General features: G+C 33.9%; 2 protein-coding genes across 5 annotated transcripts in view; both read left to right on the top strand.

Moving 5' to 3' along the window:
* The first annotated feature begins 1,364 nt into the window (after nucleotides 1–1,364).
* On the top strand, nucleotides 1,365–10,151 carry LOC103138340 (solute carrier family 35 member F2-like). The gene is made up of 9 exons (XM_016671634.1): nucleotides 1,365–1,465; nucleotides 1,536–1,546; nucleotides 2,436–2,633; nucleotides 3,578–3,705; nucleotides 4,619–4,778; nucleotides 5,843–5,999; nucleotides 6,082–6,134; nucleotides 6,805–6,959; nucleotides 9,765–10,151. The coding sequence occupies exons 1-9, from the start codon at nucleotides 1,365–1,367 to the stop codon at nucleotides 10,077–10,079; spliced, it is 1,278 nt and encodes a 425-aa protein (XP_016527120.1). The 3' UTR covers nucleotides 10,080–10,151.
* A 1,204-nt stretch (nucleotides 10,152–11,355) lies between these two features.
* The window catches only part of clns1a (chloride channel, nucleotide-sensitive, 1A), a 6,246-nt gene continuing 5,401 nt past the window's right edge, over nucleotides 11,356–12,200 (top strand). For 2 of the 4 annotated variants that reach the window (XM_016671736.1, XM_007552355.2), the window contains exon 1: nucleotides 11,357–11,816. In XM_016671736.1, the coding sequence (XP_016527222.1) occupies nucleotides 11,698–11,816 (119 nt within the window). In that variant the 5' untranslated portion in view covers nucleotides 11,357–11,697. Of the gene's footprint in view, nucleotides 11,817–12,200 lie in introns of all 4 variants that reach the window. The other 2 variants (XM_016671737.1, XM_007552354.2) reach the window with 2 other exon arrangements.

The following is a 12,200-nucleotide window of genomic DNA, read 5'->3' on the forward strand; positions in this document are numbered from 1 at the left end:
GGACAGATTCACTCGATCATTAACATGAAAATTATATTTAAACTTTTTTAAGTGTCTCATTGGTTTTAAATAGAGGAAAATATTACCATGAGAAAACAGAGCTATATTTTAAAATGTGTGAATAAAAATTTCAACTAAATGGTTTTAGATTTTTTCTGAACCATCATTGCTTAATGTTTCCACGTTATCAGCTGCAAATCTTTAAAAAAGATGCAAACAGGTTCAGAAACATTTATTTATACACATTATATAGCAGAGCAAATAAAACAAAATGTGCAGCTCTAAAGTTAATCCTCATTTATTATCATATCTCAAAATAACTAGAAAGCAGTATATTCTTATTAAATTTATCACTTTTATTGATAAATACAATATTCACATTTTTTCTTCCATTTTGAATAAAGCAGATCTTCAAAATATATAAACAACAGAGCAAATCCAATAAATTTAACTGTTACATTTGTAATTTTACTTATGAGAAATTTGAGAAAAAAAATTAACAAAGTGGAACTAAGCTCTAAAAGATGCCATTATTCTCCAGTGAAATAATTAAAAATATACATATACATGTAAACTGTTACATTGTTAATTTAATTTAACACCTTTACTGCCATTTTACAATATACAGCATATTGTTCTTGTTGGGTTGATAATTGTAAGTCAGTTTTATTCATTGTGTTTTATGTGTTTATTTTTACCCATTAAAAAACACTTCGGTTAACCTTGTGGTTATTCTAATGAGCAATAAAAATAAATTTATCATAGTATTTTTATTATTATGACAGGTAAGATAAGAGGACATTAAAATTACAGGGATGAAGTCATAAAGATAGATTTAGATGGTTGAAATAAATAAGTTGCAGCTACGAAAAACAAAACATTCACATTCAGGGACACAGTGATGATAGACACTTAAATACTTTTTTTTGTAAATACAATTGCTCTAGAAAAAAAATATTTTTATTATTGTGTTTATTATTGTGTTATATATTGTTATATTTACATGTACATATATTTTTTTGATGATATGGATTAATTTAGTCTAAAATAACAAAGAATAAATAAAATTCTTGATATTATAAGCAGTTATAACAAGAGGAAACACAATGATTACTTCTTTAAATTATCTCACATTTATCAAAGTAAAAGTTTTATTCCCATTAAATAAAACTCTGTAATTAACTCTTATCTCATGCGCTGATTGTGTCCTGCGTGCTTTTTAAAAGCACAGATAAGTAAAGGAATGATCTTTGACCGCTCAGACAGTTAATCATTCAGCTCTGAAGCAAAGAGAGGAAAAGATTTTTTAAAAACTCAGTAGCAGCTGAAGCTGTGAGGAGTTTGATCCGCCGCAGTGAGACAACATGGCTGCTAAACAACCCGGTGAAGACGAGCGCGCCGAGGACCAGCGGGGGGGATTCCTGGTGAGGCTCAGGGAGTTCAAACCAAAGGAGGTTTTCACTTGGTGAGTAAACAAAAAAAACTGATTTCAGGATATAACAGTAACTCTGTAAGGATGTTTGTGGTTATTTCAGCAAAAAGCAACGTTGGAAAAGCTATTTTTAATCCAAATTCATTCAAAAAAAAACTTCTAAACATTCCGATTTCTTTTTTTCAAAATTTCACTTTTAAAAATTAAAAACAATCAAGGCAAAAATAATCAATATTTAAAATAAATTAAATAACTGCAACAACACAAATTTATAATTTCATAAGAATTTTCATCTAGAAATAAGACAAGACCAACTTACAAGTTACTTTTCAGCAAAATATAAGAGCTTGTTTTAAGTAATTAATTCTTTTAAAAGTTCTACTTCAACTGGCAGATTATTTTTACTTTATTCCAACATTATAAGTTAATTAATCCAATTTACAGGCTCCTCTATCTACTACTGAAACTACTGAAAGTTAACAAAAATGTTTTGTTATAAGTGAAATAATTTAGTTGATGAAATATCATGTGTTTCTGGGTCAGAATTTACAGTAGGCTTTTCCTTTTTGTGTTTGTGATTCTTCTTCAGATGAGAAATTAATAAATTGTCTATTTAACTGTTATTTTTCTGTTCTGCATTAATTATTTTCTGGGTATTTTCCAAAATTAAGTCACACACGAGCCAAAAACTACCAGTTTAACTTGCAGAGTATGTCACTTACAGCAGGTAATAAATGTTATAAGTGAAATAATCTGCCAGTGAAACTGATAGTCGTTTTTTTCTTAATCAACATTAAGGAATTGTTTACTTAGGTTTCTATATTGTGCTGAAAAGTTACTATTAAGTTAGTTTTCTCCAATTTTAAGCGTAATAAGACAAATCTACTTGGTAACATTTTATGTTTTTACAGTGAAATTATCTTTTTAATAATCTGCCAGTGGAACCAGCACTAGATTTAAGTCACATGTTGAACCTGGTAAATGTGTGAATGTCTCTGACCAGGCGGTGATGTTTATTTTCTCAGGCAGCTCGCCAAAACGCTGGCAATGGGTCAGGGTTTGGCCGGGCTCATCTGTGGTACCGCGGTCTCCTCTCAGTACCTGGCCGCAGAGTTTCACCTGAACGCGCCGATGCTGCAGAGCTTCCTGAACTACACGCTGCTGTGCGCCACCTACACCAGCATGATGATCTGCAGGAGAGGTAGCGCCATAGCTAATAGTGTCTAAGCATGTCTGCTAAACTCAAACTGCTTCATATCATATTCACATACTTTCAGACTATCTCAAGATTTTAAACGTTATACAGACGAAGACTGGAGCTACTGAAAGGAAAACAAGAATACAGTCTTTCCCCCCCTAAAAACTCTAAACGTTTTTCTAAGAATTCTAACTTTAATTTCAGAACTATGACTATAATCTGAAAATCAGAATTGTGAATTTTTTTTCTCCAAATTCTAACTTTTTCCACAAATTCAGATTTTTGTTAGACTTGTAGCTTTTTTCCTTAGAATTGTGACTTTAATCTCAAGATTCTGATTTTAATATTAGAATTCTAAGACTTTTTTAATCAGAATTCTGAATTTTTTCTCAGAATTCTCACTTTAATATCAAAATCACAATTCTCACTTCTTTAATTGAGAATTGTGATTTCTCAATTAAATTGCAATTCTCATAATTCTACGTTCTTTCTCAGAATTCCGACTTTTTTCTCAGAATTGTGACTCTAATCTCAAAACTAGAATTCTGACTTTAATCTCAGTATTTTAAGATTTTTTTTGTCAGAATTATTTTTTTCTTCCATCAGAATTCTGTTTTTCTTTTTCAACCCATAATTTTTCTCAGGATTCAGATTTTCTCCTCATAATTGTGAGTTTCTTTTCTCAGAATTTCGACTTTAACTCATAATTCTAATTCTGTCAATCTTTGTAAAAATCCAAATAAATAACCAAACATTCTTATGTGAATGTCAATTCTGTTGTTGACATGCAAAAATAATCACATAATTATTTCTTCCATGTTATAAGATTTGCTTATTCCAAATGTATTTGCTAGATTTCAGTTTTAAGACTAGAACTGTCCTCCTCCTTGGTGAAGAAACAAACACATGAATACTGAAACTCCGGGGTGATCCCCTTTAAAACGCAGGGGATGGAAATATCTTGCAGATCCTTAAGAGAAGATGGTGGAGGTACTTACTGCTGGGTCTGGTGGATGTGGAGGCCAACTACACCGTGGTCAAAGCCTATCAGTACACCACCCTCACCAGCGTCCAGGTTAGTACGCCATGGGGTCTGCCGCTTCAATAAGAAATGTTTGATCTCTTATTGACAAAATAAATATTTTTATTGAGTGAAATGCTCTCCTTTCATGTAGAGTTTGTCTTTTTGTTTCTTGTCTTTAAATCTCATGGCAAATTTCTTTTTCAGTTTATGTCAGCTACAAACATAGAAAGATATGGTCATCCTTTTAACACGGACTGTTGTTTTTTTTTTTTTTTTTTTTTACAAATTTGTTTAAACTGTCTCTATGTTGTGACAGTTTGATATGAGACAGATAATCTGTGAAAAAATTGACCTGCCTTTTCCCAGTGCTAATTAGAAACAACCAATCAGAGGCAGAAGGCGGGTCTTAGCGCTGTCAATCACTCCTCCATGTGATCTATTGTTATCTAATTTCCCATGGGGATCAATAAAGTATTTTTAAGTTTGAATTGTTCTCTGCTACGCTGCAGCTACCACAGCCTGTCTTAAATGATAATGCTAGTTAGCATAGCCACTAATAACAACGGCTAACTGTTATTGTTAGCCGCTGTTATTGGTGGCTAATGTGTCTCCACCATTAGCAAATTTAGTAGCGATTATATGAAATGATTGACAGCACTAAGCCCCTCCTCCTGGCTTTGATTGGTTGTTTTTGGTCAGAATCGGTGATTTTTGGTAATAGTAGCCCAGGGGGGAGGTGGAGGAGAGCGATCACAGATTATCTGTCACAGATATTGTCACAACATGGTGACAGTTTTAACAAATATGCAAAATATTTTTTATAAAACTTACATCCTGCAGTTTTAAATAACTTTTAATGACAAAATAATTTTTATCATTTCCTGAAGGGTGTGCTGTCTTTCTACTGTGTCTATATTTAATTGTTTGTCATCCTAAGTCAGTTTCCTTGTGTTCTGTGCCCCAGTTGCTGGACTGCTTTATCATCCCGGTCCTAATGATTCTGTCCTGGTGGATCCTGAAGACCCGGTACAGACTGACCCACTATGTGGCCGTCTGCCTCTGTCTGCTGGGAGTCGGGGCCATGGTGGGCGCCGACCTGCTGGCTGGAAGAGACCAGGGCTCCAGTAAGAACTCCTTTGATGTTTGAACCCAGTTTTTGGATAAAAGTTGTGGTTGTACTCAGTTTTTTTGGACTCCATTTTTGTTGGTTTTGCATAAATACAAAGTATTTGATGAGATGGTTTGGATTTTAAGTTTAGTTTGGTGAAGTCAATTTACTGACAGCAATAATTTGTGTTACTTAGCTTTTCATAAGAGAAAAAAAAGTTATATTTTCACCATATTATTAATTCATTTATAAATGTAACAATTTCAAATTAAATATTTAATTAGCAGGCTAAATATTTAGCTTCAAACCAATTTTTTAGTTATCAAGTTAAATATGTGGCTAAACTAAGTATTTAGATAACAAGCTAAATATTTAATTAGCAAGCTAAATATTTAGTCTGAAGCCATTTATTTGGATAGCAAGCTAATATATATGTGTAGCTTCAGACCAAATATTTAATTTAAAAGCTAAATATGTTGTTAAAAACTACATATTTTCCTACCAAGCTAAATTTATTGATTTTAACTAAATATTTGGTGAACAAGCTAAATATTTAGCTTAAAACTAAATATTTAGTTATATTACTTAGCTTGCTATCTAAGCTAAGTATCTAAGCTAAGTTTGAATCTAAATATTTCACAAGCTAATTGTTTAGTGTCAAACTAAGTATTTAGCTCAATCAGATCTTATTTAGTTAGCTAAATATTTAATATGAAGCTAGGTACTTAAATATGAAACTCTGACATTTATAGATTAATAACAGAGAAAACATGACTGAACAATGAATCCCCATTTTTTTTCTCTCATGGCAGTTTAAAGAACCCAAATTAGTGTTGTTAATTTTTGACTGTAACTTTACAATCAACACCCCATACTCATTTATTCTACTTGGTTAAGTTACTCTGATGTTTTATCCTTTGTTTTCCTGCCAATCTGTTCCAATCTCCTGGGTTTAATTTGAAAAACTACATTGTTCACCATGTTCCTCTGTCGCTCGTCTCTGCATCTGGGTCCTCATTAGCATCAAAAGATTCTAACTGGATCCGGATCTTTTTAAAGTTGTTTCCCCTCTTTCTGCAGCCTCCAACATCTTATTAGGAGACGGTTTGGTTCTGCTCAGTGCTGCTTTGTACGCGGTGTCCAATGTGTCTCAGGAGTACACAGTAAAGAACCTGAGCAGAGTGGAGTTCCTGGGGATGATTGGCCTGTTTGGGACCGTCATTAGCACCGTCCAGATGTGAGCCGTCATCAGCAGCATGAATTAATTAACATCCTATTTAACCTTTTGGCTGTTTGACCTCTTTCCCCCCTCCGTGTAGGGTCATCCTGGAGCGTAATGAGTTGTCCAATATTATCTGGAGCTGGCAAGTTGGTTAGTATTCATTTTACATAGGAAAACTGAAGGTTAAAAGTGTAAATACTTCGACCAAAGCGGGCGGAGCCAAGATACACAGGGGAGCAGGCCAAGTGTGGGCATGACGACACGTTAATTAATTATCTTTTGACTGTTTATAAATATAGCTAGCTTACTTCTCTGGGATAGGCCTTTCATTTATTTGTTAAGTTTCACAAATTTGCTGTTAAAGCGAGGGTATTAGAGAGACGTATTAACCACTTAAATAAAACAACGGCAGACATATTGTGTTAGCCGGTCCGACATTGGCTTCTATTTCCGCCTCGCTTAACACAGACTTCCGGCTACATTTCAAAACAAGAGCATTAACATAAATTATAGTGTTATAATAACTAACTGTAGTGTTTTAACAGGGATGTTTATAAGCAGAGAGGAATAAATGTTGATAAATTTCTCACTCAAAAAAATTATGAAACTGGTCATGAGATAAAAAATTGTACCTTTCACTTATTTTTTTTCTTGTTCAACGTTTTAAAGCAGCCACCACTTTAAAAAATGATTTTGGTCAGTTTCTGTAAGATTTCTGCTTCTGGAAAGCACTGTTAGCAGCTTAACGACTTTGTTGCTATATTTAGCAACTTTCCAGACTTCTCTCACTCAAACATCTTTTTTTTTTTCCTCCTCCCAGGGCTTCTGCTTGCTGCATATGCTCTGTGCATGTACGCTCTGTACAGCTTCATGCCCATAGTGATGAAGATGAGCAGCGCCACCTCTGTCAATCTCTCGCTGCTCACCGCCGACCTCTTCAGTCTCTTCTGCGGGATCTTCCTCTTCCAGTACAACGTGAGCAACATTTTTCATTTTCTGGGTTGCTTTGATCAGAAAAAAGAGAGAAAAAGAAGGCTCTGTTTTTGTTTTTTGAACAGTTAAAAGACAGAGCTTCTTATTTGTTAGAATCACAAACTATTTTTGAGGGAGTTTGTAAGACAGACCAACAGAAGGTAGAAGACAACTAAAAATCTAAGGAAATCACAATGAGATTCAATAAAATAAGAACCAAATCTAAGAACTAAGAGCAAAATAAACAATAAAGAAATGATCAAAATCAAAAACAATGATGCAACTAGAAGTTCAGATGAAAGCACAAAATCTTACCAAGTAGTTTGGTTTACTTTCTAATGCAAATATCTTAGTACACCAGAAAGAAAACAAAGCTAATTTAAAAGTAACTTTTCACCAACGTACAGGACTTTGTTTTAAGTGAATAATTCTTCACTATTGAGGAAAAAATTATTTGTTCCACTGGATGATTATTTCACCTTTAACAAGACTTTTTTCCCATGTTATCAGTGAAATAATCTGACAGTGGACCTTGCATTTTTTAACAATATTAAGAAATTATTTACTTAAAACAAACTCCTGTATCTTGCTGAAAAGTTCCTCGTGACTTAGTTTTGTCTTCTTTCAACTTATTTCTTACCAAAAATACTTGGTAAAATTTTGCGTTTTTGCAGGGAACAAATAATGACACACTGTATTTGTTTCCTCCCACTGTACAACTGCACTTTGGCGTGTTTTGGTCTACCACATAAAATTATTTTTTTTAAGAGTGAGAAAATTTCAAAAAATACATTTCCCAAAGCATTGTGTAAAAATAAAAATGTTTAGAAATTCATTTAAAATTGAATTAAATTTTGAAGCTTCCTTTAAAACTTTAGCAATCATATTTTTATGATTGTAGCTTTTTCATTATCAGAACTTTAGAGGAGATGAAGAGCGTAGAATCTGTTTGTGTTTGGCTCGTATTTCCTATAAACAGTTAATTTCAGTTACTCATTACCTATCTTACTTTGTCGTTTTTTGATCCAGCTGTATCATCTTCAGTTTTGGTGTCACTCAGAATAAGAAAACAATTCACTGCCCTGCAGGATGTTTATCAGTAAACTGACAACATGAATCGCCTTTTTGTGCCATTTATTGTGAATTTTGATTCACATTGGAAGCAGATTAAGTCTGAATCAAAGTGTTTTATTTCAGCAGCATGCTTTGTTCCTCACCGCTCTTTGGGTTGCAGTGACCTGCAGAGTCCTATCAAGATTCTGCAGTGTTAATGAATAATGACCAAGGTCAACCTGCAATCGCATCTGTCTTCAGAAAGGACTCTCTGCACACGCCACAACAGAAAATAAGACTCAAAACTCATTTCTTAAAAACAAAATTCGCCCTTGTTTTCCTTAAGAATGATTTAAGATGAAAAATAGCAGACAGGTCTGAATAAATAAAGTGCTTAATTAACTGGTCATACATCATAGATCAGTACGTTACTCTGACATACATGTTTGATAACATGATCTGTGAGAAATCAATCTGCTAAAGACAAAACTGGTCAACAGCCAAAAACTGTCTGGGGTTTTCAACTGTTTTAGGGTCATTTTGATTTGTTGTATCCAAAAAACTCACATCGGTTTTGCTCAGTCAGGTAAACTTTCTGAACTTCCCATACGAGAATATATTTCTATCTATCAATAAATATATAAAGAAAATATCAACTCCACCATTTCACTGTCATGTTTGCGTGTTTTTTTTTCTTCCAATACCGATATCTGAGAAGCCATATCAGCCGATACAGATCCGATACAGAGAAACATCGCTGAATTGACTTAATGCGTTTCTTTTTTTATTCACAAACGTACTGAATTACAAATTTAACTGATAACTATGCACCAGTACAACACACTTAAATACACTAGTTTGGTAAAACATGGAAAAACAACTTTAATTAGTTCAGTCAGTGCAGTTGTAACAGAAAATGTAAAATAAATAATAAATAAACTGTCAAAACCAGTTGGCTATTTTGGTCAAAAGTGTAAAAAATAAAGTTCCAGAAACCTTCTTTCAAATGGTTCAGAAAGTCAGTAATTCTAAATATAATGTAAAATAAACAATAAAGCATAGAATTAGACTGAATAGATCTACCCTCATGGATTGGGCACATTGTCACTGATTTCCGATATAGAATCAGTAATTCTTGATCAGAAATCCAGTGATTCTGAATCTAGAATCAGAAAATCCCGATCCCGATTTTCGGTATCGGGATCAATATCGATATTAATATCGGATTGGTGCATCTTCAGTTTGCAGGTTGGTAAATAGAAAAGAATAGAAATTCCTTTATTGTTGTGCAACAGCAGTAGTAAATAGTGACAGGCCATCAAAGCAAGCAGGCAAAGATAAAACATAAAATATATAAAAACAGAATAAAGAATTTAAAAAATGGTAAAATATTGTAAAAATTTCAACATAAATATTGTGAAGTTATTAGAAAAGCTATTCCAGACCCAAGAAAATGTGCAACTGTAAAAGTGATGTTGAATTGTAGGGTTAATTTTTCTTTGTTCAATAAATAAGGACAGTGTTTGTGCACTGGATGTTATATTTAAATGTTTATAACCTGAGAAAGACCAGATCATTGTCCTGACGTGGGAAACGCTATAATGAGGACAGAATACACTTTGTTTTTTATGATTGTTGCTGCATGTAACTGTATCTGTTTGTCATTTTGCTTCTATCTTCATTATTTCACTATTCCTATATTTTTCTGCGTCATTGTTTCCTTTGCCTCTGTAAAATTATCAACTCTTTGCTCAGTTCTCTGGACTCTACCTGGTCTCTCTTGTGGTCATCCTCCTCGGCTTCATCATTTTCAATGCTGTACCGACGCCCACCACCACTGCCACCTCTTCTTCCCCTTCTTCTTCCTCTTCCTCAATCTGTGAGGAAGGCTGCTATGAGAATCCTGGAGCGACTGAGGATGACTCCAACAGAGATGAAGATCCAGGAAGGATCCTCACTGAGGTGGAGGAGGAGGATGAAGAGCGGCGAGCGGATAAAATGGATTCATCACGAAGCTTTAGAGAGGAAACTGATGGAGATCGTACTGTTAAACGCAGCACAAAAATGTGACACATTTTATTTTACACATTTATTTATTGAGTTTTCATTCGTGTTGGTGTGCACTAAACCTCGTTTGGTTTGTGTCCGTCTCCGTCTCCATCTCCCAGAGCCCTGAGAATAATTAAATCAGAGCAGAAAAATAATGGCTGCATACAAAATATTGGTAGTTCTTATAAAACAAAAAAAAACAGAAAGGCGACAGGTCTTTTGTGGATTTTGACCCAGAAATATATACATTTTTATATGACAGTTTGCACCAATAACATTTTTGGTTCAACTCTTTTTCTGCATGTTTGCATTTTCTCCCTCTGCATTTTCCAAACATTGTTTATTATTATTATTATTATTATTATTATTATGCTCTTTTAGATAAATTCACAATAAAATGCATTAAAGTTTGTCATTACAATGTGAAAAAATCTGAAAAGTTTAAGGTCTTTAAAAGTTTAATAAGGCAATTAATAATTTTAAAATTTGCATATAATTTCCTAAAACTGGTGATAAACCCTCGGGGCATTTGCATAAAAGTTCTGTTATAATATAAGATAGTTTTGTTGTAAACAGTAAAGTCCATGAAAATGTCAGGATGCTAGATTTTAAAGCTAAACGTTGAAATGCAATTTATTTTTTGTCTGTGTTCATAATTTTGCCTGATTTATGATCACATCTAAAATATGTGACATTAGTCTTTTTAATACACATTTCAGTTTAAAATGACATGCCTATGTGTAATGATATTTTATTATGTATTTATTTTATGATGTGATTATCTTAAGTCATTAAGAAAATGCATTTGGACTTTAATTAAACGTAATTTAAATTTAATTAAAAACAGAGAAAAAACTAAATATGAATTTTGATACTTCTTGGTGTACTATAGCACACTGAAATTTGAAATAATTTAATCAATATTAAAATATTTATATGGTGAAAAGTACTTAACCAGTTCAAATTTCAGTTGATGAATTTCACATTTGTTGTATATTTTAGAAATGATACACACCCTTTAATAATTATAGATATATTTTCTACATATTTTATGTAATTAGCACAACTGCACATACAGCAAATGTTTTATTTATTCATTCGTAAATTAAAAAAAATTGCCAAGGTATTTTTGAGTCTTGTTAGTTTGCGCACTATCACCGCTGGAGGGCGCCTGAAACTCATTAAATATTAAACTGCCTAACTACGTAGAAACATGTACGTGAATTTCAAAGTAACGTAAGGACGTCTGTGCCTCCAACCGTCGGGCTAGCGTGCGACACGTGATTTCTTTTTAGCGTATCATTCGTCACGTATGGAACAAGCCGCGTTATTTCAGCTCGACGTAGGCCGACGCAGCCAAGCAACAGGGACAGCAGTTAAGCTAGCTAACTAACAGCACAACTTTCCTTTTTATCAGTTCCTGTGATAGTTCTCCAAACGACTTATCCTTGGTCAGTTTATCCGGGAGGAGAAAGGCAGAGAGCGGCTACGGTTTATCTCCTCCCGTTGCTCGCCGTCACGCAATTACCGAGAAGTTATCTCGGGATAAATTAGCCAGATTTGCGACACGAAGTAGGTCACACAGCTACTTGTTCGGTCCAGATTCGACGTTGAGGACGACTTTACTGTTACACGGACAATGGTTCTCCTGAAAAACATCCACCCTCCCACCGAGGGAGTGCGGCACGAGCAAGCCGCCACCACGGCGGTGCTGGACGGGCAGAGGCTGGGCTGCGGCACGCTGTACGTCGCCGAAACGTAAGTGATGCACATGGCGCTTGTTTTCATCTGTGGACAGCAGGTTGGGGTTTTCATAACATATTTATTGTAAAAAATGGGTTAATGTATACAAATAAAGTAGATAAATATTTAATATAATATATTGCAGGGACCGTCATAATTGGTTTTAATGGCATGACTACCAATGTTTATTTTGTTTCTGTTACATCATACCACACACGCTGTTTATAACGATTACATCTAAAAACGTTAGAATATTGCGTAAAAGTGCTATGCTTCTTGCCAGTAATCTCAGAACATAAACCGTCATTTTCTAGAGATTAATTACATATAGAGTACAATATTTAAAGCTTTAATTTCCTGTCGATATTGGTTACGTGTTTATCTCGATATATATATATA

Source organism: Poecilia formosa, unplaced genomic scaffold (assembly GCF_000485575.1).
Source record: "Poecilia formosa unplaced genomic scaffold, Poecilia_formosa-5.1.2 Scaffold48, whole genome shotgun sequence".
Taxonomy (NCBI): Eukaryota; Metazoa; Chordata; class Actinopteri; order Cyprinodontiformes; family Poeciliidae; genus Poecilia; species Poecilia formosa.

Coding starts and splice junctions, on each gene's coding strand:
- LOC103138340 (XM_016671634.1), top strand. CDS start 1,365: ATGGCTGCTAAACAACCCGGTGAAGACGAGCGCGCCGAGGACCAGCGG. Junction 3,706..4,618: donor CCACCCTCACCAGCGTCCAG/GTTAGTACGCCA, acceptor TCTGTGCCCCAG/TTGCTGGACTGCTTTATCAT. Junction 6,135..6,804: donor TATCTGGAGCTGGCAAGTTG/GTTAGTATTCAT, acceptor TCCTCCTCCCAG/GGCTTCTGCTTGCTGCATAT.